This window comes from Pelodiscus sinensis, chromosome Z (assembly GCF_052426305.1).
Source record: "Pelodiscus sinensis isolate ZL-2025 chromosome Z, ASM5242630v1, whole genome shotgun sequence".
In the NCBI taxonomy this organism is placed as follows: Eukaryota; Metazoa; Chordata; order Testudines; family Trionychidae; genus Pelodiscus; species Pelodiscus sinensis.
This window is the reverse complement of record NC_143085.1, coordinates 30,654,312-30,680,519: the sequence shown is the minus strand read 5'-3', so window position 1 is coordinate 30,680,519 and position 26,208 is coordinate 30,654,312. Positions and strand designations below refer to the sequence as shown.

General features: G+C 46.7%; 1 protein-coding gene across 6 annotated transcripts in view; it reads left to right on the top strand.

Annotated features, from left to right (window-relative positions):
- The window catches only part of KDM2B (lysine demethylase 2B), a 218,450-nt gene that overhangs the window by 15,135 nt on the left and 177,107 nt on the right, over positions 1-26,208 (top strand). For 5 of the 6 annotated variants that reach the window (XM_089775275.1, XM_075898615.2, XM_006135978.5 and 2 more), the window contains exon 4: positions 956-1,002. In XM_089775275.1, the coding sequence (XP_089631401.1) occupies positions 956-1,002 (47 nt within the window). Of the gene's footprint in view, positions 1-955; positions 1,003-11,761; positions 13,215-26,208 lie in introns of all 6 variants that reach the window. The other variant, XM_075898619.2, reaches the window with a different exon arrangement.

Here is a 26,208-nt window from a genome sequence, read left to right as displayed (position 1 = left end):
GTGAGTACGGGTCAAGTACTCCAGTTTAAAATAGTTGCCTTAAATCTCCTTTGTCCTCAAACAGTTTTCCTCTTCCTCCTTTTCAAGTTCTTGTGTAAAAAAATAGGAGACTTGCAAATGAAGATTAACAGCTTATCTCCATTTCAGACAAGGGAGAGAGTGAATTCCACATCTGTGGGGCCTTTGCAGAGAAAATCTAAATAACAAAACGAAAAAGACAACACTTAATTTTTCCTTCATAGGGATATTGTGAAGGTTAATTGTTTGCAAGTGCTTGAGATGGTCAGCAGGAAAGTGCAATATAAATGTAGACTGTGTTTTATGAAAAGACCTGACCACATGTAGTTGCTGCTATCAGGAATCCTGTTCAGACTCTCCAATTATGGAGACAGTATTTTGGTATTTGTGCTCAACAAAATGACCCCCAAAAGCTTCAGGGGGTAGCCGAGTTAGTCTGTTACAGAAAAAAACAACAAATGGTCTGGTAGCACTTTATAGACTAAAAAAACATGTAGATGGTATCATGAGCTTTCGTGGGCATAGCCCACTTCTTCAGATGACCGGAGTTATGAGTAAAGGATATGAAAACTTGAAATAAATAGGAGAGGGGGGAGAAAAAGAAAAAAAGGAGAAAGGAAGGAGTGGGTGAGACAGGGCATCATTAAGTATCTGCAGAATGGGTACTTGAACCTAAGCAGATCAAAGTAAATAGATAGATGCTAAGACTCCCCAAAGTGTTGATAGTTCTCCTTGTCTTTACCCCTCAAAAAATAAAAATCCGGTTACTCTGCTCAGATAAATCATGGTTGATCCCTGCTAGTAAGAACCATTTGTATACTGCATCGCGATATCCTCAAATAACAACATAATCTTATTTTCATTTTATCCTGGCAAAGAAAAGATTATCATGTGTTGATATTGAAAGCATTTAACATTTATTTTTTGCTAATTATAGAATGCCGGACCGGGATTTCACTGTCAGAGATGTGAAGCTATTAGTGGGTAAGTTATTTTGATTTTATTGAACTAACTCTATATAGTTCCATATTGCTTTGAAATACTAATTCAGTGTAAGTGCCAAAATATGCTTGTAGGCACATGTGATAACAGAATCTGGGAGGAGGCATGGAGAAGGAGTTCGTAAATGAAAAAGGAGAAAAACCTTATTGACAATTGTGCTGATCAAGTTGTGAATCACATAGCTCTATAAGGGTGTGTATACACTGCACCATAACTTGAAATAAAATATGCAATTTGAGCTATGCAAATTGTGTATCTTATTTCAATGTCTACACAGTGCCAAATTTCCAAATAACCCGCTATTCTGAAACGTCTTACTCCTCATAGAATGAACTTTAAAGAGACGTTAGAATAGTGAGCCCTAAATATTGGGCTTGCTGTGAATATATGGGTTAGCTATTTTGGGATACTCCGGTATTCCGAAATAGCGTTGCTGTCTAGATGATCTCTTGGAAGTAAGATGAATGCTCACAGGTATCAAACACCTGTCCTCCCAGTCAAATGACACCAGTACGGCTAACTGCAAATACATTTTTAACTTGGAAAGCAATACTGTAAAGCTCATAGTTGAGCAACTTTTTTTTTCAAAGCTAAATGGTTATTTCATCTTGTGTTGTGAGCTGCTCAAAAGCTTATCCAGGTTGTCAGTGCTTTGAGGGGAATTCTCTAAGGCTTTGTCTGTTCTGGCAATTGAGCAACAAAGCTTGTGTCATTCTCAGGTACTTAACTCCCCCCATCTCCCCACAAAAGACAAAAGCCCTCAAGTGCTATTGTAAACAGTGCTTCCGTGGGCCCGAAAGCTCTTCTCATGCCCCTCCTGGGAGGTGGAAATTTTTTGTTGGCAAAAGTTCTGACAAACAGCATTTACACGATAAAAGTTGTTGTGTGACAGCATTGCCCCTAGGGATGGTACAGGCCTAAGTCCTGGCCCTAGCCCACCCCTTTCTGTCCCTGAGCTGTTCTCCACTCCACCCTTCCCTCAAGCTCTATGCCTGCTCTGCCCTCACCCTGCCTCTTCTTGCAGCATCCTGTTCACATTGTACCCTTTCCCTGAAGCCCCTTCCCTAAGTGATGCAACCTGCAGATTTACGGGGGAAGGAGAGGCAGGTGCCTGCAGCATGGTTCAGGGGCTCCCCTGCCACTCACTGAAGTGTCTGGAAATGGAGCAACCTGGCATCAGCCCACTGCACTCTGCATGCCTGAGACCAGCTCCCAGCCATATTGCTTGGGGAGAGCCGAGTAGAGTGGACTGGGGCTAGTTTGATCTGCTTTTTCCTGCCACTGTGAAGCAGAGCAACCGCTCTGTGAGATGGGGGAACAGATCAGGCTGCTGCTTGGAGCTGCCCTGAACCAGCCTCTGGATTGGACACCTCTGCATGTAAATAACGCCTAAGAAAGACCAAGGCTTTGTCTACATTGCCAGTTGAATGACAAATCTTTTGTTGCTCCCAGATACTTACCCCTCCTGCCCTCCAAAAGACAAAAGTTTTGCCAAGGCAAGTGGCAGTGTAAATGGCTCATTGTCAGCAGGACTGCTCTCCAGTTGACCACTAGAACCCTATCAGTGCAGAAATATTTTGTCTGCAAAATTGCCAATAAACTGCATTTACACTGCCCAACTTTTAATGACACGATCACTAAAAGCTGTGTATTGTAGACAGAGTCCTAGTGAAGAAGTTTAATGAAATAGCTTTGGTGCTTGAATAGGTGGTGCTTTCACTCTGAATCAGTATTGAATTAGTGTCCTCTGATTGTCTTCAAGAGTATAGCACTGCTAGAGGTGCTATCTTTAGAATGTAATGTAAAACCAAGATCCCTGTTGTCAGGGCCGAATTAAGGGGGGACTAGCTGGGGTGCCAACCTATGGGGGACACCTGATGGCAGCTGTAAGGGGCACTGCGCACCCGGGGCTGGGGGCCACGTGGCGCCCCTTAGAGCTGCCATCAGGCGTCACGCACACAGGGCCAGGGACTGTGTGGCCTCTCTTAGAGCTGTAATCAGGCACCGCATGCCCAATTGCAGCTGTAAGGTGCACAGTGCGATGGGGCTGCGCATGCACCATGCGCCCAGGGGCGGAGCAGCCAACATGGGAGTTTGCCTGGGAATTCACCCTGGAGACCCCTGTAGTATTTGGTGCTCTTTTCCTTGAAGAAATTTTTTTTCTTTTCTATCTCCTGCCCTTCAAGGAGGCATTTAATAACATCTGAGGAATCTCTCAGAAGGAAGGCAGTTATGGATGGTGATAGGTCTGCTGTTGTTACCTGCACAGCATGTGCAAGGTTTGTCTTCATCCTGGAAGAAAGAAGGGATTTCATCTGCACTAAGTGCAAGCTGGTCACCATTTTGGAAGAAAAAATTAGAGGACTTGAGGCCAAAGTATCGACCCTACGTTCCATCAGAGAGGATGAAGAAGACTTCCTCGATAGAAGGCAGCATTTAATTCCGCAGCCACAGCAGGCTGAAGAGCCAGTGAGGGAAGTATAGGACAAGGAAGAAAACTAGAAGCATGTAACCTCTAGAAGAAGAAGAAGAAGAAGAAGAAGAAGAAGAAGAAGAAGAAGAAGGTCAACTCAGGTATCCCCCATTCCTGTAGATGTAAGTAACTGCTTTCAAGCTCTCTCCACAGGCACTGTGGTGGAGAATGCTTTGGCAGGGATCTCTCAGGGAAGAAATCAGAAGGGAACCACATCTACCGAAAGGCATGGGATGCGTAATCCTAGGGATGGTGGTTCCATGACCACCACCCCCAAAAGAAGAAGAGGGACTGAGTCATTCATCTGCCGTCCAGACCACGCAATCTCGAGAAGTGTGCTGCAAGCCAGGAGCTCACATTCAGGATGTGACCGAGAGTCTTCCGAAACTGATCAAACCTTCGGATCACTACCCCTTCCCTGCTGCTCCATGTAGGAACTAACAATACGACCGAGAATGACTTTGAGCGAGTCACTGCAGATTATGTAGCATTGGAAAGAAGGATCAAGGAATTTGAAGTGTAAGTGCTGTTCTCGTCCATCCTTCTGGTTGAAGGAAAAGGGATCGACAAATTGAGGAAGTAAATGCATGGTTGTGCAGGTGGTGTCGGAGAGAGGGCTTTGGTTTCTTCAACCATGGGACTCTGTTCCGGGCACAAGGATTGTTAAGAAGAGATGGGATCCATCTAATGAAGAGAGAAAAGAGCATCTTCATGGGCAGATTTGCAAGCCTAGTGAGGAGGGCTTTAAACTAGATTCGTTGGGGAACGGTGACCAAAGCCCTGAGGTAGGTGAGGAAGTCAGATACTGGGAAGAAACACGAGGAACGAGCAACAAAGGAGGACCCCTGACTTGAATGGAGACGGTAGGGCAATCAAATGGTTATCTAAAGTGTTTGTGCACAAATGTGAGAAGTCCGGGAAACAAACAGGAAGCCCTGGACTAGTCAAAGAATTATGATTTGATTGGAATAACGGTGACTTAGTGGGATGACTTGCATGACTGGAGCACTGCCATGGAAGGATATAAACTGTTCAAGAAGAACAGGCAGGGGAGAAAAGGAGGAGGAATTGCATTGTATGTAAGAGAGCAGTATGATTGCTCAGAGTTCCCATATATAGAGGGAGAAAAGCCTGTTGAGAGTCTAAGAGTTAAGTTTAGGGATGGAAGCAACAGGGCTGATGTTGTGGTTGGTGTCTGCTATAGATCACTGGATCAGGTGGATGAGGTAGACAAGCTGAGAGAAGCTTCCAGATCGCAGGCCCTGGTTCTCATTCGGGACTTTAATCACCCTGACATCTGTTGGGAGGCCAATACAACAGTACACAGACAATCCAGGAAGTTTGTGGAGAATGTTTGGGGTAACTTCTTGGTACAGGTGCTGAAGGAACCGACCAGGGGCCTGCTGCTCAAACAAGGAGGAACTAGTAGGGGAAGTAGAGGTTGGTGACAGCCTGGGAAGCAGTGATCATGAGCAGGGCTCGACAGATACACTTGCCCGCTCGCCTGTGACGAATAGATTTTACCAGCTGATGAGTGCAGAGGCGGACTGGCCCAGTGGGCCATTGTGACGGGCTGGCTGAAGCCCGTACTATGGGTGGTGCGGCCTCATCTGATCTGCCGGCTGGCGGAGGAGCAGAGTGCCGCCGGGGAGGGGGAAGTGTGGTGATTCTTGCCACCAGGGTACCTGTGTTAGCTCCGGCGTGAGGAGGCGGAGCGCGAGCCAGAGGACTGGATGCCAGCAGCTTGGCTCTGGCCGCGTGTCCATGAGAGTTGGCTGCGGTGCACGACGCAGCCGGGCCCTGCCCTGCTCCGCCGGCTCCAGTCCTGCCATGGCCCCAGCCCCCTCGCCGGCGAGAGACCACTCCCTGTCGACCTCCCAGCTCGCTGCACCCACCCCACACCCCTTTGTCTCTGCGTTGCCCATTCCCCACACCGCCCCTGCAACCCAGGCCCCCTGCTCTCCCTCTTCCCTGCGACTCTCTGGCTCTGCACCGCCCTTGCACCCTGCACCCTGCGCCCCCTGATCCCTGCCCCCCCAGTTCTATGCTGCCCGTTCCCTGCACTGCCCCTAGACCCCGATTCCTCTGCTCCTCCTGTTCCCCGTGTCCCATTCCCCGTGCCTCCACCACATCCTGATCCCCTCAATACCTGCGTCTCTCTGTGCCTCCCGTTCCCCGCACCACCCCTGTACACCCCCACTGTTCCCTGCACCCCTCTGGCTCTGTGATGTCCTTGCACCCTGCTCCCCCTGTGGGTCGGGAGAGAGGGGCGCTTGTCCATCGGGAGGGGCTGGACAGGGCAGGGAAAAGGCTGCTGTGACCCAGCAGCAGTGAAAGGGGGAGTTCACTTGAAGAGCCTTTGCCTTTATGGAAAAATTGAATGCATATGCTATTTGCTATTTATAGGGCTAAAAAGGGGGGGGGGGAATGTTTTGCTTGGTGCAGCAAAAAACCTAGAGCTGGCCCTGGGGGAGGGGAAGGGGCTGGGCTGGCCTGGGGGGACGGGAGGGGAGGGGAAAAATATGGAGAAGGGGCTTGTGCTGAGGGGAGAGGAGGGGAAGAGAGGGGAGGAGGTCAGGAGAAGAAGAAGAAAGGGAAAGGCACCAAGGGACAGGGGTGTAGGAGAGACAAATCTCAGGGGGCCAAGTGCAGAAAATGAGGAAAAGAGCAGGAGGGGAGGTGTCAGTGGGAGGGGGGAACAAGGTGATTGATGCTGGGAGAGGAGAGGGTAAAGGCACTGGGGACTGGAGGGGGAAGTACTGGGAGAAGGCTTGAAAGAAGGGGTTGGCATGAGGAAGGCTGGGATGGGCACAGGGGCATGAGGGGAATGGGGGCAAAGAGTGGTGAGGGGGTGGGCATCAGGGAAAGAGAGGGCAAAGGGGGCAGGGGCAGTGAGGGAAGGGGGAGGCACCAGGAGGGTGCAGGGGTAAGGGAAAGTGCAGGTACCAGGGGATTCTGGGGGTGAAGCAGAAGGACAGACACCTGCAGGGGAGGGACCAGCACCAGAGGAGAGAGGCAGGGCAGGTGTGTAGAGGAAGGTGTTAGGAGCGGGGATGAGGAGGAGTAGCTCACATGAACAGAGTGGGACTACTGGAGGAGTGGGCACAGGGGGGAGAGAAGGGCTGGTGGAGGGGGGCAGGTCTTAGGAAGGCTGAGAGCAGTGAGAAGGGCAGGAGTCAGGACAGCAGAGGAGGCTAAGGGGTTGGGGGGCAGCAGGCACCAGGGGAGCTGATGGAGCAAGGGGAGGAGACATGGCATCAGGGGGAAAACATAGAGGTTTATAAGATATTTATTAATAACTTGGGTGATATTTATTAATAACTTATTAGTAATTACCATTCTTCTTCTTCTTAGGAATTTATGACATTAAAATAACACTTTTTTTGGGGGGGGGGGGTAGGATGGCGAGTCCCTTTTTTGTCTGGTGAGTAGGGTTTTCCATAATTTGTCGAGCCATGATCATGAGATGGTAGATTTTAGGATCCTGACCAAATGAAGAAAGGAGACTAGCAAACTACACACCCCAGGCTTCAGAAAAGCAGACTTTGACTCTCTCAGAGAACTGATGGGCAGGATTCCCTGGGATGTTTACATGACGGGGAAAGGAGTCCAGGAGAGCTTGCAGTATTTTAAAGAAGCCTTATTGAAGGCACAGGAAAAAAACAATCCCGATGCACAGATAGAAAAGCAAATATGGTAGGTGACCTGATTGGCTTACTGTGTGAGCTTAAACACAAAAAGGAAGCTTACAAGTAGTGTCGATTAGGGAGGAGTATAAATGTATTGCTTGAGAATGCAGGGAAATTATCAGGAAGGCAAAAGCGTATCTGGAATTGCAGTTAGCAAGGGATATGAAGGGTAACAAGAAAGGTTTCTACAGGCATGTTAGCAATAAAAAGGTGGTCAGAGAAGGTGTGGGGCCCTAACTGGATGAGGGAGGTAACCTAGTGACATGATGATGTGGGAAAAGCTGAAGTACTCGATGCTTTCTTTGCCTGTGTCTTCATGGATAAGGTCAGCTCCCAGACAAATGCACTAGGCAACGCAGTATGGGAAGGAGGTGGATAGCCCCTGGTAGGGAAAGAACAAGTTAGGAACTATTTAGAAAAGCTGGACATACACAAATCCATGCGTCTGGATTTAATGCATCCAAGGGTACCGAGGGAGTTGGCAAATGTCATTGCGGAGCCTTTGTCCATTATCTTTGAAAACTTGTGGAGATTGGGAGAGATCCTGAATGATTTGAAAAAGGCAAATGAGAGTGCCCATCTTTTAAAAAAAAGGAAGAAGGACAATCCAGGGAACTACAGACCAGTCAGCCTTACCTCAGTCCCCGGAAAAATCATGGAGGGGATCTTCAAGGAATCCATTTTGAGGCTCTTGGAAGAGGGGAAAGTGATTAAGTATAGTCCACATGGATTCACAAAGTGCAAGTCATGCCTGACCAATCTGATTAGCTTCTATGATGAAGTAACTGGCTCTGTGGATATGGGAAAGTCAGTTGGTGTGATATACCTTGACTTTAGCAAAGCTTTTGTTACAGTCTCTCACAATATTCTTGCCAGCAAGTTAAGGGAGTATGGATTAGATAAATGGACTGTAAGATGGATAGAAAGTAGGCTAGACCGTTGGGCCTAACAGGTAGTGATCAACGGCTTGATGTCAGGTTGGCGGTCGGTTTCTAGAGGAGTACCCCAAGGATCTATTCTAGTACCAGTTTTGTTCAACATTTTTATTAATGATCTGGATGAGGGGATGGATTGCACCCTCATCAAGTTCACAGATGACACTATGCTAGGGGAAGAGGTAGATATGCTGGAGGTCAGGGATAGGGTCCAGAGTGATCTGGACAGATTAGAGGATTGGGCCAAAAGAAATCTGATGAGGTTCAACAAGGACAAGTGTAGAATCCTCCACTTGGGACGGAAGAATCCTAAGCATTGTTACATGCTGAGGACTAAATGGCTAAGTAGCCATTCTGCAAAAAGGACCTGAGTATTACAGTGGATGAGAAGCTGGATATGAGTCAATAGTGTGCCCTTGTAGCCAAGAAGGCGAAAGGCATACTAAGGAGCATTAGGAGGAGCATTGTCAGCAGATCCAGAGAAGTGATTATTCCCCTTTATTTGTCTCTGGTAAGGCCACATCTGGAGTATCGTGTCCAGTTCTGGGCCCTCATTATAGAAAGGATGTGTATGCATTGGAGAGGATCTAGTGGAGGGCAACCAAAATGATTAGGGGGCTGGCACGCATGACCTATGAGGAGAGAGACTGAGGGATTTGGGTTTGTTTAGTCTGCATAAGCGAAGCGTGATTTGGGATTTGATAGCAGCCTTCAGTTTCCTGAAGGAAGGTTCCAAAGAGGATGGAGAAAGGCAGTTCTCAGTAGTGACGAATGGCAGAACAAGGAGCAATGGTCTCAAGTTACAATGGGAGAGGTCTAGGTTGGACATTAGGAAAAACTATTTCACTAGGAAGGTGGTGAAGCACTGGAATGGGTTCCCTAAGGAGCTGGTGGAGTCTCCATCCCTAGAGGTTTTTAAGTCTCGGCTTGACAAATCCCTGGCTGGGTTGATTTAGTTGGGATTGGTCCTGCCTTGGGCAGGGGGCTGGACTTGATTACCTCCTGAGGTCTCTTCCAGCTCTATGATTCCATGATTCTGTGATTCACTTCCTGTCCTAAATAGTTACATACTGACATTTTGTTCTGCTGAACCGTTGTTTTTCCCAAATTTGTATTTCAGTGATGAGTATATGGGTTTGATAGCTATAATACCTCACTGGGATGGTTCATGTTCTGAAACATCAATTATTGTTCATTACTATCTATTTGTATTGAGGCAGTGCCATAAGACACATTTTAAATCAGTTTAATAAAACTTTACGGCCGAGTGTCACTTCATTGTGTCAATTAAGATATATAAAGGGCTTTAAGAGCTTCTTTGTATAGAAGGCACTGTGTAAGTGGAATAGGAAGTAGTATTTTGAAGGCTTTATTGGAGCACATCCACATGGTCTGTGAATTATTAGATTAAAATAGGAAATATGAAATGATATAAGAGAATGAATGAGCTTTTCTTAATCTCATGTTACTTAGGCTCTGTCTGCACTTAACAGTTTAAAGCACAACAGTGGCAATACTTAATCTGAAAGTCTGACCCTGGTTGGAGTGCTGGAAGAGAGAGCTCTTCCAGTGCTCAATATAAACCACCTCTGCAAAGAGAGTAGCTAACTGTGCTGGCAGCCAGGTTCATACTGATGCTTTACAGCACTGAAGTTTACACTGTGTGTGTGTGTGTGTGTGTGTGTGTGTGTGTGTGTGTGTGCAGTGTAGTAGATCATGTGTGTGTGTGTGTGTGTGTGTGTATGTGTGTGTGTGTGCAGTGTAGTAGATCCCAGTGTAGACTTGAACATAGATTGTTTGGAGAAAGGCCATCTTTGTTCCGTTTCTACAGTCTTGGTATGACTGTTCATAACTGGGCTCCGAGGTGCAGAGCTTCTGATCTGCAAATATTCTGTCTGAAACTGGTGATTACATGTAGAAGTTCTGTAAGAAGCGTAGTGATGTGTTACATCAGTGGTCCCCAATGCGGTGGCGCCCGCCGGGGCATTTGTGTGCACCCGCCAACAACCTGGGCCGGCCCCGCCCCCGGCGCGCGGCGCACTGGAGATGCCGGCCCCAGGCGTGCAACACGCACCGGCGCCTGGTGCGCGGCGCTCGGGCGGCCCCAGCCCCGGCCCTGGGGCACATGCCGGCGCCGGGTGCAAGGGCATCCCCGCCCCTGGCGTGCCATAGGATGTGCTGCCCCAACCCCCGGACGCCTGGCGCCTGAGTGGCCCCACCCCCCGGGCGCCCGGGAGCCTCTAAAGGTTGGGGACCACTGTGTTACAGAGTGTTCCATAGGAAAAACAATGTAAGCATGGCAAGTTCTCTTCCCCCAAGATTGGTGTTTCTGGAAATATTAGTGGGCAGAGATTCCTGTTTATATTGGCTAGCACATTAGCATGAGAATGAACAACAAAGCAGGAGGATGCTTACAAATGATTCCATTTTGTAAATCAATGGAAAGAGAATAAAAATAATAGTCAATATGAGAATAACTGATTTCTGATGTGAGAAACATGACATTTTTCACCACTGGGTGTAGTGATCTCTGTCTGCAAACCAAGTCCAACTTGGAAAATTATGTAACAAATGTATTATATTTGAACAAACTCTTTCTACAAATCCAAAGTCTAACCTATAATTTGGTCAAGAACTTTGTCTCTTATTGTTTGATTCTTTGATATCACAGGTGGAAACTTGATTTTAAAAGATTCCATCTAAAAATGTTTGGGAAATCTACATGTCTACAACTTAAAGATCTATCCTAGTTTTTATGACATTCAGCATCCACCACTCTTAGTTGAGTGCCTTGCAAGGCCATAGGATCTTAGTCCATACCAGATCTATATCGCACAAAAAATCCATATATCATATCTGTCAGTGAATATTTGGATTTTTTTTCTTCTACCATTTGTTTTTGATTTCTTGCATCCTTCTTTGAACTTCAGCTTTGAGCTGATGGAAAGGGCTCTGCTTCTGACTCGATAGTGGTTGGTTTTGCCAGTCACAGAAAGCTTTTCTGTTCTGATCCAAAAGGGCTGTAATCTCAATGTTGTTGATGCCAAATCAGCCCTGGAAGGTGGTGGGTAGCTAGGCAGGTGGATTCCTTGCAAACCTCATGGATGGTCCTGTTTTAGAGCTTCCCAATTTTTTTTTGACACTTGTCTTGAAAGGTATGCATATGGTAACATTTTTGCTGAGTAGTGTTTGGAAGTTCTCTGAGGTTGATAGTACCCTTCTTAAAGATAACGAATGCATCAAGGAGCACTGGAATACTGCTAAAAGCTTCTATACACTATCAACTCCATCCCTTAGCACGTAGCCTGGGAACCTCTTTCCAACTCAGATAATGGAGGAGGTCTGCAGAGCAATTCAACAAGTGAAGAACAATAAAGCACCAGGTCCTGATAGCTTACTATCTGAAGTACTGAAAGTAGTGTGTGATGGGTGGGGAGAAACACCGACAAAAAGTTTCCTTTGCTGCTCCTTAAAATCTGACACACCAAAGAAATTCTTGCTGATTTATGCAATGCTGTCATCATCATCGTTTTCTAAAAGGGAGACAGAGTTGATATGTCAACTAATAAGGTATTGCTTTCCTCTCTATTATTGGAAAGATACTTGCAAGAATCTTACTGAATTGCCTGCCGCCCTTTTCACAGGAAGTACTTCCAGAGTCCCAGTGAGGGTTTGAACCATCAAGGCACCACCAACATGATTTTCACAGCCAGGCAGATTAAAGGAAAACGTCAGGAACATCACCAGGAGCTGTTCAGGGTCTTCGTCATTCTGACCAAAGTTTTTGATTTTGTCAACATAAGGCTCTGTGGGAAATCATTTCAAAGTTTGGCTGTCCAAGCACATTTATCACCATTGTAAATTTCCTTCATGACCAAATGATTGTCTCTATCCTGTGAAGTATAGAGGGTACTGGTACCCTCCATTTTCTTAACAGCTATGAATATATTAGCCCAAGATTGTTTACCACAGGACATGTGCTTTCAATATCAGACTGATGGCAACTTCTTCAACCTTTCTTGTCTCCATGTCAGAACTAAAGAAATATCAGCAACTGTAATCAAACTCCAGTATGTAAATGCTTGTGCTATCGCATTTTTCAAGGAGGATCTAGAAAGAACCCTCAAGTACTTCTCTGAACCATATAAAAGCCTACGACTAACTCTGAACACCAGCAAAACAAAATTCTCCACCAGCCAGTTCCTGGTCAATCATCAAACGCTGCAAGGAAAATCTAAATTTACAAAGAAGAGCTGGAAAATGTAGATTGTTTTGTGTACCTTGGGAGCCATCTCTCACAGAGCGCAGGCTTGGATTTGGAGATTCAGCACAGAATCTTTTGTTCCTGCCTTGCCATGGTGTTCAACAATCACAACATCGGAACACATGCTAGACTTTGTTTCGTTTTTAAAGCAGTGGCAATCCCAACTCTCCTCTGTGGCTGTGAGACTTAGATGACCAATAGAAAACACTTGAAAAACCTGGTACGCCAGCTCAAGCAATTTTTTGGAAGTTCCTCAACATAAAGTGGGAGGCTTTTGCACTAACGTTATTGTCCTCACAGAGGCCAGCATCTTCAATGTTGCGGCCCTGATTTTTCAGCACTGTCTGAGGTGGAGCCAGCATTTGTGTACATGGCTGATCTACAGTTACCAAAATAACTGCTATATGACCAGCTTTCCAAAGGAAAAAAGCAAAAAAGGCCAAAAGAAATGCTTTAAAGACATCCTCAAGATAAACATCAAGCAATGTGGCATTGTCCCACCACACCCTGGGAGACAACAGCCCAGGATAGGGATAACTGGTGAACATTTGTCAGAGAGTGTCCCCTGTGGTAGAAAACTGTTTTGCCCTGGTCCCAGAAAATCTCCAGAAAAGAAAGGAAAAACAACTGTCATGCATTAATTGTGGCTCAACTTTATCTCCCAACACTTACTGCAACATCTGCCAATGAGACTATGGCCCAAGGATCAAACTCCTCAGTCACCAAAGGACCCATACAAATACAGCCTGTAAAAAAGATCATCTTCGACCTCCAGGGATTGCTGATGATGCACGGAGTGCACACTGGTCCACATTCAATCCTGGTGGAAACGGGTACAACTCCATTGATTTTGGCTGATTTCTAAAATGTGTATGAGTAACCTCAAAAAGTTCTAAGATGTAGTTGAGTGAGCTTTAAACTGAATACTATTTCAGCTCATTTATCCAAGGTTTTTGGCTTAGTAGTGTATGATGTATTTTTATATGAGATCTTAAAAAACTGAGTTCCTGTCTGCTCTGTGTGAGAATTAAAGACCCATGGAATTTCTTAGAGTTGGCGTGTCCCCATGTCCTTTGCAAAAATCTCCTACTTTTGTGAATTTAGAGGGGATTGCTTTTCAGTAATATTGTGTATACAAAGCTAGTGAAATGCCGGGGAAGCCTTCAGGATAAAAGATGGTTATATGAGTGAGAAATACTATAATAGTATCTCTCTGTACAGCTAGAATTTGGGTTGAGGTCAATGGAGAGAAACATTTTATTTTGTATTTTATCTTTACATTTCTATAACGCTCATCACTGTAGTATGTAAGCCTCACTTAAGAATTGATTCACCTATCATTTGTTTTGTTCATTTCTCAGGATGTCTCTTTGTCTAATAATATTATGAAAAGACACTAGGTAACATTTTTCAGAGTACATAAAACAAATCACAATGAGCCTTAATGGGATTTTGGTTCCTGAGTGACTTAACTACTTTTGAAAATTAAATTGATTTTAAAATTTTTATGTTTCTAAAAATGCCCTCCCTGCTCACTATGCTCACCAACCCCCCTCTCTCTGGGTGTAGGTGTCTGGCCAGGGGGAGGGGGCAGGAGTGGGCTAAGGGTGCAGAGTCTCAGTGGCAGGGAGGAGGGGGCTGGAGGGGAGATTGGGCTTGGATTGCAGAGATGTGGGGTGTCCTGAGGCGGTGGATGGTCAGACTCAGATGGTGGAGGGGACACGAAGTGACCTGCGAGGGGTGGGGAGTCACTTGAATAAGGAGGGAGACCCAGTGCATCCCAGGGGAGTTTGGGGGGTCGGGCTTGGATGGTGGAAGGGATGTGGGGCAGCCCAGGGGGTGGGGGATTGGACTTGGATGGTGGCAGGGACTTGGAGGGGCAAGGCTTGGATGGCGGGGAGGGAACTTGGGGAGCAAGGCTCGGATGGCAGAGGGGACCTGGTGTGATGCGGAAGGGGTGGAGGGGTTAGGTTTCGATGACAGAGGAGACCTAGTGTGGCCTGGAAGGGGTGGGAGTTTGGGCTCGGATGGCAGAGGGGACCTCGGGCGGAGTGTGGGGGATTGGAGTGGCCCAGGGGTATGGAAGGTTGGATTCAGGTGGCAGAGGGGATGCAGGCAGCCTGGGGCGGAGTCAGGGTCAGATGGCAGAGGAGACTCGGTCTGGGCTGGAGGGGGTGGGGGTTGGGCTTGAATGGTGGAGGGGACCTGGTGCAGCCTGGCGGATGGGAGTTTGGGTTTGGATGGTGGATGAGATTCAGCCCCAGCAGCAGCACTCCTGTCCCCCCCAGTGGCACAGTCCCACTGGGCATTAAGCAGGAGCTAGAGCAGCCCATGGTTAGAGAGGACAGTGCTGAGACTAGCCATAGCAAGCAGGTGGGAGTGGGCAGTGGCGGTGGCATGAGGACACTGATGACATCTGTTTGTCCAACAGGAAACTTCTTTTTATATAGAGAGAAAGATTGGAAGATTTACTGGGTGTTGCTCGGGTCCTTAACTCTAGGGGGTGTGAGATTCGTACTCAGGCTTCCCTGAGGAGAGAGGCTACCCCAGTCCTGTTTCACTGCAGCAGCTTGGGGTCAGGTGAAAAGCACCTCTTCATAGCCAATGCAGCTACAGTAGGCACAGCCAGAAGAGGGAAACATGTCCCCTGACTTGCTCAGGTCCAGGTTCATCTGCCTCCTGTGTCAGAATGAGGAATGCAGCAAATTGTGCACTTTCCCGTGCTCCTTGACAAAGGGAACAGCCAGCAATGTTCCCCTATGAATCAGAGAGAGGAGAGAGGGAACTTCATCCCTTCCACCCTCCCTAAAATGCTCCTGGGAGGTGGAGACTGAGGTCTGGGGCAATCCTGGATGGGGTGGAGAGGAGAAGGAGGGATCCTCTAATCATCCACTTTTACTTGGCTGGTGATACTGTCTTTTTTCTGTATGGTTTTCTGAGAAGCAATCCCATTTTAGGCACATCCCATTTTCCTAGCACAATCAAACCCATACTATGCTTTAAAGTTATGATAAGAGGAAGTGCATACTGAATTTGGTGATCCTAGTTTTTAGGAGGAGTTATTGATCTAACAGACATATTCTCAAATATATAGTAGATAAAGACCTTTCTTTGCCTTCCTGAATAATAACTTCTATGGTTGGATCTAGGAGAGTCAGGTGCTTCAATCCCAGTGAAATTAATGGATTTGAGTGTCTTAACTCTTAAATCACTTTAAAAATCCCTGCCTAAAATATTAAGAGAATTTTAAAATTCCAGTTGACTTTTCACTATTTTTTGCTGCTTGTTTGTTCTTTGTATTCTCCCTTATGACTGTTAGTGAAACTAGTGTCTCTCTTATTTATAGCCAGTGTCACTTCTGATATATAATGTTGCAATATTTATATTTCAGTATTTTTTTAAAAACAGCGGTGTTCAGTGGAATCTTTAAAAAGCATTATGGAAATATTGCTATTGTTTTTGGGCTTTAGAAATGTGTTATTACAAAACATAAGTATTGTCTCAAATTTTACAGATTTAATATTTATCTAGAGACATGGAGGCTACATCTGCATTGGCAAGATTTTGTGCAAATACCTTTAACGCAAGAGTTTTTGCGTTAGAGTATTTGCGCAAGAGAGCGTCTACACTGTCATGTGCTTTTGCGCAAGAGATGTGCTTTTGCACAAAAGAATCCGTGCCAGTGTAGACACTCTCTTGCGCAAGAAAGCTCCGATGGCCATTTTAACCATCGGGCTTTCTTGCGCAAGTAATTCATGTTGCCTGTCTACACTGGCCTCTTGCGCAAGAACACTTATTCCTGAGCAGGAGCGTCACAGTTCTTGTGCAAGAAGCACTGATTTCGTACATTAGAACGTCAGTGTTCTTGCGCAAGAACTCCCTGCCAGTGTAGACAGGCAGCAAGTTTTTGCGCAAAAGCACCTACTTGCCAATGGAGACGTAGCCGGAGTGTGTCTGTGTATGTATATATAATTACTACAATTTTACTTTAAAAGAATGACCACTTTAAATTAGAGAATTATAACAATGGCTGTAACTGAACATATTTGACTACTAACTCCAAATGAATGAAATCCCAGATATTCTTTAAACACCAATGCAATGAATTAATTTCAGTAATTGAAATTTGTCTGATCTGCGATGTGGCTGTGAGCCAAGAGAATGCAAATAGAGAGAGGAAGAAAAACAATTGGCCTACTTAGGAGCATCGGACAATACTTAAGAGGAAAAATTCTGCTTTTAATAACTAATAGAACCTTATGGCTTCATTATATAATGTGGACCTGAATGTTAATTTTGAAGGGCAGGATGTTAGTGTTATCCTGTCATTAAGTACCTTACAGTTTCAAGAAGAATGTTAACATTTGCCTGATTCTCTTGAAACTTGCTGTTTAGAGGATACAAGATGTTATGTTTTATTTAATTTAGTTATTTTGTTCTCTTAATGAAATGTGAAAAACTTCGTTGCTTTTGTCTTTGCACACCAGGGGAACCATTCATAAACATATAAAAGTGTTTAATGCCCTCTTAAATTAAATCTGTGCAGCTAGATGCAATATTAAAAAGTAGACAGGACAAAGCACTAGAAACTGTTGTTAACAATCCTCAGGGCTATTCAACTTTAGAAGCCCTGGGGCCCACAATGATACTCACAGCACATGCCAAGGGCTGCAACTTAAGTGTGGTTGGTATACATGCAAATATATATGCAAATATATGCAAATAGCCTTTTCACACTAACAGGAGTGAATACAAAGATTAAGGGCAAGACTACACAACACGCAGGCCCCATTTAAGTCAGTTCTGCTGATATTAATAAAATGCAATATTTACTTGATTTCCACCCATATGACAGCACTTTTAAGGAGCAATGACAATCCAGGAATTTAACTACTAAAACACATATTAACAGAAGACCATTATATTGACTACTTTTTTGTTTTGGCTCCCACCCATGGGCCATGTGTTGAATAGCCCTGCTCCAGAGTCTCAGGGGATGATGAACTAGGTGGCATCAAATAGATCTATTTCATCTGTGATTTTTGTGTTGAGTCTATCAAAACTTGCCATTTTTGCTGAAGCATTTCATCTCAGAGACATGGGGTAAAAAGAAAACGAAATGCCTATGCTCACATTCCTTTGCTTGCTTTTTGGGAGTAAGTGAAGAGACAGCAATGACTGTATCCAGTTTTTGCTTCTGATTTGGTATTTGAAATGCCAATAAATAGAAGTTGAGCCAATGACTTGTGCCTCAACTGTGAGTTTATATTTTGGTTTACTGACAGAGATAACGGGAGAAACTGTAATATTCAACTGTAGCATCCTTGACATTCAAAATAGAAAGGGCCTTTTAAATGGAACTCTGGCCCTGCAAGTGAAGAATGAGGGTATGTCTACACTACAAAGTTAATTCGAACTAACAGACGTTAGTTCGAATTAACTTTGATAGGCGCTACACTAGTGATCCGCTAGTTGGAACTTAATTTGAACTAGCGGAGCGCTTAATTCGAACTAGGTAAACCTCATTCTACGAGGACTAACGCCTAGTTCGAATTAACTAGTTCGAATTAAGGGCTGTGTAGCCACTTAATTCGAACTAGTGGGAGGCTAGCCCTTCCCAGCTTGCCCTGGTGGCCACTCTGGCCAACACCAGGGAAACTCTTCTGCCCCCCTGCCGTCCCCGGAACCCTTAAAGGGCCACGGGCTGGCTACACAGTTTGTGCCAGTTGCAAGCCTGCCAGCACCCAGCCAGCAGACCCTGCACCTGCCACAACATGAGCCAGCCACCCAATGCCACCCAGCTCTCCCCCTCTTCCTGGGACTAGGCTGGCGGCTCCCAGGAGCCTGCCCAGGGCCACAAGAGGCGGGCGCCCGCTTGGTCAGGTGCGGAGATCGTGGACCTCATCGAGGTTTGGGGGGAAGCCTCCAATGTCCACGATCTCAGCACTAGGCACAGGAACGCGGTCGTGTACAGCCGCATGGCTGCCAGGCTGGTCGTCAGAGGCCACCAGTGGAGCCGGGAGCAGGTCCAATGTAAAATCAAGGACCTGCGGCAGTCCTACTCCTGGGCCTGCCAGCCAGGGGCCAGTCCGGAGGCCTGCCCCCACTTTCAGGCCCTGGACCACATCCTGGGGGCTCGCGCCGTCCATACCCCCCGGGTGGTGATTGACCCCGGGGCAGAGGGACCCGTCCCTGACACCGAGGAGGAAAAGCCGGAGGACACCGAGAGCCAGGAGCCTGCCGGGAGTCTGCCCAGGACCCAGGACCCCCGAGGAACCCCACAGACCACATCACCTGTGTCGTCCGAGGCCGGGGAGGGCGCCACATGTGAGTACCATCATGCTCCCCTTATGTGTATGGAGGGTGGGGGGAAAAGGAGCCCAGGGCCCGTGCGCCTGGGCCTTGCCTACCATGGAGCAGAAGCTGGGTGTTATGCAGGGGCTCTGGCCTTGCAGAGGGGGGCTGGGTTTCACCCACCTTGTCCCCAGGGAGAATTGACCGCTGCTCTTGTTTCACCACAGCCGCAGCACCTGGGACTGCAGGGCGCACCACCCTGCCTGCAACAGCCACCCGTGCCCGGGCCAGCAGGCGTGCCAGGAACCAGGAGGACTACCAGCGGCGGCACCTCCGGTTCCTGGAGCAGCTGCTCCGCACCCAGGAGCATTGGGTCCGGGAGGACCTTCGGCTGCGCTAGCGGAGTTTGGAGGCTCTGGAGGAGCAGGGCTGTGCCCTCAGAGGCAACCTCCAGACCCTGGTTGACCGGTTCCTGCCTCCTCCTGCTCCAGCTCCTGCGGCTGCCCCAGCTCTGGCTTCTCCGCCCAACTCTGCTGCCCCTGCTCCCCCTCCCACTTCCTCCGCACCCCACGTCCCTCTTGCCCCACCCTCCACACTCGTTACCCCCCCCGACGCCCCTGCACCCGCAGTGCTGCGAGACGGGAGAGCCAGCCCGACCCCCAACCCTGAGCTTTCCCTTCCCTTCCTCCCCTTCCATCCCCTTCCAGCTCCCTCCTCCCAGGTTTCCCCCTCCCCTCTCCCATCCTCACTCCTCCTTCCTCCCACCCCAGTTATGTAAAATAAAAGGAGATTTTTTTTGCCAAAACAGGTGTCTTTATTTGACATTAGGAAGGGGGGTTAGAGAGTGGAAAGGGGAAGGGGGGGAGGGTGGAAGAAGGCCCCAGTGGGGCATGCAGGGAGAGTTCAGTCCTCCTCCTCCACCTGGAAGCTCTCCTGCAGGGCTTCCCGGATCCGGACAGCCCCCCGCTGGGCTTCCCGGACGGCGGCGGTGCAGGGCTGAGTGTAGTGGCCAGCCATGCAGTCAGCCTCAGCCATCCAGGCTGGCAGGAAAGCTTCCCCTTGTCTCTTGCACAAATTGTGCAGCACACAACATGCTGCCACCACGGGAGGGATGTTGTGCTCTGCGAGGTCGAGATGGGTGAGGAGGCATCTAAATCGGGCTTTCAGTCTCCCGAAGGCCCCCTCTATCATGATGCGGGCCCTGGTCAGCCTCGCATTGAAGGCCTGGCAGGAGGGGTTGAGGTGCCCCATGTAGGGCTTCATGAGCCAGGGCTGTAGGGGGTAGGCGGCATCCCCCACCAGGCACACGGGCATGTCCACGTCCCCGACCCTGATGTGGTGGTCGGGGAAGAAGGTCCCGGCCTGCAGCCTCTGGCACACGGAGGAGTTCCGGTACACCCGTGCGTCTTGTGCCTTGCCGGACCAGCCCACATTAATGTCCGTGAACTGTCCCCGGTGGTCACACACGGCCTGCAGGAGGACGGAGAAGTACCCCTTTCGATTCATGTACTGGGAGGCCTGGTGTTCCGGGGCATGGATGGGGATGTGCGTCCCGTCGATTGGCCCCCCCCTGCAGTTGGGGAAGCCGAGGGCGCCGAACCCGTGGATCACGGTGTCCGGGTTGGCAAGGTGGACCACCCTGTGGAGCAGCACCTGGTTGATGGCCTTGACCACCTGTGGAGAGACACAGCAAAGCGCGAATCATTGGGGCGCCTGGGTGGCTGGGAGTGTTCGTGCCCTGGCAGTGCCCCACTCCCCACTCCCGGAAGCAACCCCCCCAGGCGGCGTGTAGTACAGCCGGGAGAGACCGGCCCCTCTAGTGCGGGGCACTTTCGTCTCCTCCCCCGCATCCCCCCGTTTTCCCTGGGGCGGTCCATCCCCTCCTTGCAGCCCCCCTCGTCCCCGGCCGAGTGGCCGGCGAGTGCCATACCTGCATGAGCACTGCTCCGACAGTGGATCTCCCCACGCCGAACTGGTTCCTGACAGATTGGTAGCTGTCCAGCGTGGAGAGCTTCCAGACGGCGATGGCCACACGCTTCTGGAGGGGGATGGCGGGCCTCATGCGAGTGTCCCTTCTGCGCAGGGCAGGGGCGAGCCACTCGCAGAGCTCTAGGAAGGTGTCCCTCTTCATCCTGAAGTTCTGGGTCCACTGTCGGTCTCCCCAGCGCTCCAGGACGATGTGGTCTCACCAGTCGCTGCTGGTGTCGAGATGCCAGATGTGGTGGGGCACGCCGGTGCCGGGGCGCCGCCGCAGCTGGTCCATGGCCCCCAGGGTGGCCAGGCGGAGAGGCAGGGGGCTGACGTGCACCGGGTGGTGCCAGGCAGCCTCTAGCCATTGCTGGCAGGCTTGCAGCAGCAAGTCCAGAAACTGCACCAGAAAGTGCAGGGTAAGCTCTGGCTCCATGTTGCCACCGGCGGCGTCCCCGAAGGGAAGCACCGACACAGACAGGTACAGAGAAAAACGCTTTGCAGTCCCTCAGCGAGTTAGGCAAGCAAGCGGAAAAGCTGAGAACCGGCTGTCCAGGGGGGTCCCTTTAAGCACTAGCCTTAGATAGCCTCAGACAGTAGCCACACAAAGCAACTACTGACCTGATGCCCTGCCGGAACCGGTTTCAGTCACCCTTAAGTGCTCCCCAGTGTCCAGTCGGTGTAGACGCGCTATTCGAACTAGTTTTTAAGTCTAGATGCGCTAATTCGAATTAGCTTAGTTCGAATTAACTAATTCGAACTAAGTTAGTTCGAATTAGCGCTTTTGCTAATTCGAACTAGTTTTTAAGTCTAGATGCGCTAATTCGAATTAGCTTAGTTCGAATTAACTAATTCGAACTAAGTTAGTTCGAATTAGCGCTGTAGTGTAGACATACCCTCAAATCTTACATTTTACCCTTTCATAAGTAGGACATACTGCATTCAGTCATGTCTGTCATAAAGGAAGTCTATATACCATAACTGGTGAAGACATTAGGGTGCTTCTACATTGTACCCTTATCTTGAAATCAGCTATGCAGTTTCTGCTATGCTAATTGTGTAGCTCATTTCGAGGTAATTTTGAAATAACTTATGTCGAAATATGGTACTGTCTACACAGTGCCAAATTTCAAAATAATGTGCTATTCCAACAAGTCCCTTAACCTTTGTGGAATGAAAATTACAGGGATGTCAGAATAGCATGCCCATTATTTCAAAATAATAACAGGCTCGTTTAAAAATGAAAAATACCTTTTTTGGGATACTTTTGGTATCCCGAAATAGTACTGCTGTCTAGACAAGCGTTTCTTAAACTTTTTAAGATCGAGGAACACTAAACAATAATTTTTTTTATGAGGAACACCAAGGATTTTTTTGTTGAGCAAAAAATTTAAAAAGTGTGTGCGTGCGGGTCAGGGAAAGTTATTGAGGAATAAAAAGGTCACCTGTCCCTTTTTAAGGGCGGCCATTTTGAATTCTGTTGTTCTCCGTGGTACACCTCCGACTGCATCGTGGCACACTGTGCCGCAGAACATAATTTAAGAAACACTGGTCTAGATATAGCCTAAGGAACTGGGCATTTGCTCCTTATGTGGCATTGGAGCATGTTATGTACAACTGGAATGGTAGAGAGTATGCTTCACAGACTTGGTATGATATCAAGCTTTACAATGGGACATGATAAATAGTACTATCGTAGTTTTATGGAGGCGCAAACTGAGACAGAGAGGTGAACTGCTTTGCTCTGAGTTGTGCAGAAAGTTCATAGCAGACATAGACCTTAAGAGTCCTGACTTCTGGTTACCTGTTGTAACTATTAAATGACTGTTTCATTCATGTGCAAAATATGTGTGGTTAAAATATGATCTGTCTGTGGGCCTGATCATGGTCTCTTGTTTGTGGAGGAGAAGAGGACATACCACTGTCCTTAGTCAGGCAGATTGTTTACCCAAGCTGAACATGACCAGGGCAAAACAAGAATAACTTCCCTCATTACCCAGGACAGTATCTTACAGTTTGTTTAATGGTCACAGTTGTCAACAGCTCAATTTTCTGTCTCTCAACTAGTCATTCTGTTAAAAATTATTTGTATTGCAGTGATCCATAGCAGCCGCACTTAAGATCAAACACACTGCTTCTAGTCAATTTACAAATATGCAGGAAGATAAATACCCTGCCCCAAATCATTACACTCTGAGAAAATGTGCAGTAATGAAAGGGTTAGGAGTAAGAAGAATATATACACACTTTAGAGATATAAATCTACTGGTTTTATATAAATTGCTACAATAAGTATCACCTTCTCTATCTGCTCCCCATCCTTGTTCATTAATTGGTGGCTCTGCAAAAGTAGGTCTTGTGGTGGGATTTGAAGGAAAGAGTAGTGGCTCTGCAACTCAGATAAGGAAGGATGTTCGATGCCTGAGAATAGAAGCAAGTGCAGAGCCAGATACAAGAAAACAATATTTTAACTTTATAGTTCTTGGGCATTTGTACAGTATTTCTCAATCTGGGCTGTGCTGATCTGTTTCTACTTTGTACTAGTCATAATCCAGTCTGTGACTTCTAGGATTGCTATAGAACAAAAAAATAAGCCTTCCCCTGTACTGTGGGTAACTGCTGCTTAAAAACATTTTGTGTCAGTCCTCCTATGTGTTTGCTGCTTCTCTGATTTTAGTCTGATCCAAAAATTGTATCATGGTTGAATTCACACCAAACTACAAAGTGAGTTGGAGAGACGTGACAGGGGAATCTGAGAAGAGCTAGTGAATTATAGTTAATTTACAGTCCCACACCCATGGAGATGAAGTAAACAGTGCAGATATAAAACTGGATGAATTCACATGGCCAAGCAATACAGAAAAAGGACTTTTCCATGCAAATAACTTTATTTTAATTTCTCCTTAATGCAAATCTAATTATTCTTTTTCCATTGAGCTGATATAAGTTTAGAATTGGAAATGGGGAGGGTGTGTTGGGGAGGTTTTCTTTGGAGGAACTGTTCTGTAAGGAGTGAGACCTAAAATTAAAATTAGTCCATGCAGAGTGGGGGAAAAAATCTGCCCTCAAAACCTCAATCACATCTTGATTCAGACTGGGTATGCTCTCTCCATATGTAGGTCTTATCCTGTAAATGGGAGAGCCATAGATGTAGGAAAACAGAAAAGCTGAGTCAAGATTCTGTAAAGTTAGCCTAGAAAAGGATTTTGAGCTTGGTTTCTAAAAATGTCAATGTGAAATATTTCCATTCATCATGACATTTTTCCTCATCCTGTTCATGTTCTTGTTCATGTCAATGCTGTTTCTGTTCCAATGTATGAATTGGGTTTTTGCTACCATCTGGGTTCTGCTTTCTTGTTATCCCAATTCTGCAATGTCCATTGTGCAAACACTGTGGGAGGATATTTCTATTCAAATGAAAAATGTGAATTAAAATGGAATTTGTTCTATTGTTTCTTGTGATTTAAATTTTGGGCTTATTCTCAAGGTGTTGTAGAAAAACATAGACAATGGAATGTCTATGAATCTGGATCCAAATGGGGAACTAGATCCAAACAGATAGGCTTCTCTTGTGTTAGTGTAGAGGATCAGGAATCTAACTAAGCGTTGTTGTCTCGTTTTGTACCTGTATTAAGGATATGAACCAGGAAAGGACCATTAGTTGTGTATAAGAGGCACCCCACTCAGCCTTTCCAGGGCTGAACTGAAGTAATATTGGGACAGTCGAGAAAATATAAACAGGGTTCCATATATCTTCCACAAGATCCTGAAAACTAAATTCTGTTTAAGCCCTGTTTCCACATAATGGTTCTTGGGAAATAAGACTTGTAGATTTTGCGAGCTCTGAAGCTTTCTACGGTGAACTTTGAAATAAGATCCCTGTGTTTACAGGATAATGAAGTAGCTTGCGGGAGGATAGTTTTGTTCCAGAGCTGAGAAAAAGAGCCAGTTACAAAGTTTGTGAGTATTTGGATCTGGGATTTTGGCCATGGTCTTTTGAAAGTAGTTTTCTTCTTATGGTGTAGTAGTAGTGGTCTTCTTCCCTCTGATCATCTTGAGTTTAAATAATTGCTTCCCATTTTTCATATCTAATCAGTGTCATGGATAGTCTGCATTCATCAGTTTAAGATGTTGATGAAGTCCCTCTGTAATATTTTATTTTTCCTTTAAGAATCTGGTTTTTTGGACAAGTTTGAAGTGATTTGTTCAGAGAGAAGCTGCTAAAATCAGCATATTGTAATACCCCATATAAAGTTAAGATTATAATTTTCTTTGCTTTATAATTCTACAATTTATTCCCCTTCTGTATGTCCTGAAACAGTGCTGGTAAATAAACACCTCCTTGTAATGCAGGATTGACCTCCACTTTCAAAGCCTAGAATGATATTTCAAAAGTGCAACTTCATTTATGAATCACTTTCCAAAAATAATAGCTAAGGCACAATTTTTAGTCTCAGAATTGTTCACTTTCTAAAACTCAATGGATCAAAATTTTTCCTGGTGTAAATCCAGTGTCTTCAGGGGAGTCACATCCCAGAGGAATTTGGTTCATCGATGTGTTAATCTGTCTAATAGTATAGTGGTGTCCCCAGTGAATGATTAAAATTATCCCGTTGAAAACTGAGAGAGACTGGCAAGTGAAGTAATATCTTCTGTGAGTGTAACAGACACGTTTTTGAGGTGTACAGAGCTTGTCCTTTCTACCAACAGAAGTTGGTCTAATAAAAGATATTACGTCACTCGTCTTGTCTCTCTCTTACTCTGGTATTAACCCGGCTACAACAGCACTACAACAGCCTTTCAAAAGACTGACATTTTCCAGATGCCCACCATGTGAGTTTAGCGACTTCATCTTTCTTGCTCTTGTGTGTTTTTAATATGATATTTCATATGGTTCTATTGAACTGCACTGAGGCAAAATTGGTATATTTGACTTTTCAACATAAATACTAGAAAATTAAAAAGTGAAGGTTCCAGAGTAAGGGTACATCTACACTAGCCCCCAGATAGATCTAGGGAGGCTAATGAGGACGACCGGAATTGCAAATCAAGCCCGGGATTTAAATATCCTGCTCTTGATTTGCATGTTCCCGGGCGGTCGCCATTTTAGAAATTGACTAGCCCGAAGTAACTGCCCGCGTGTACACGCAGCAGTGAAACGGGATTCTGGAATAAACCCCTAAATCAAATTAGGTGGTATTCCTCATGGAATGAGGTTTACCATCTAGTTTGATTTAGGGGCTATATTCTGGAATCCCATGAGCCCTGGAGGGTCCAGGGCTAAGGGAAGGTGCAGGTGCCAGGGGATTCTGGGGTGAAGCAGAAGGGCAGACACCTGCAGGGGAGGGAACAGCATCAGAGGAAAGAGGCAGAGCAGGTGTGTAGAGGGAGGTGTTAGAAGAGGGGTAGTTCACACGATCAGAGTGGGACTACTGGAGGAGTGGGCATGGGGGAGAGAAGGGCTGGTGGAGGGGGGCAGGTCGTAGGAGGGCTGAGGGCAGAGAGACAGGCAGGAGTCAGGACAGCAGAGGAGGGTGAGGAGTTGGGGGGCAGCAGGCACCAGGG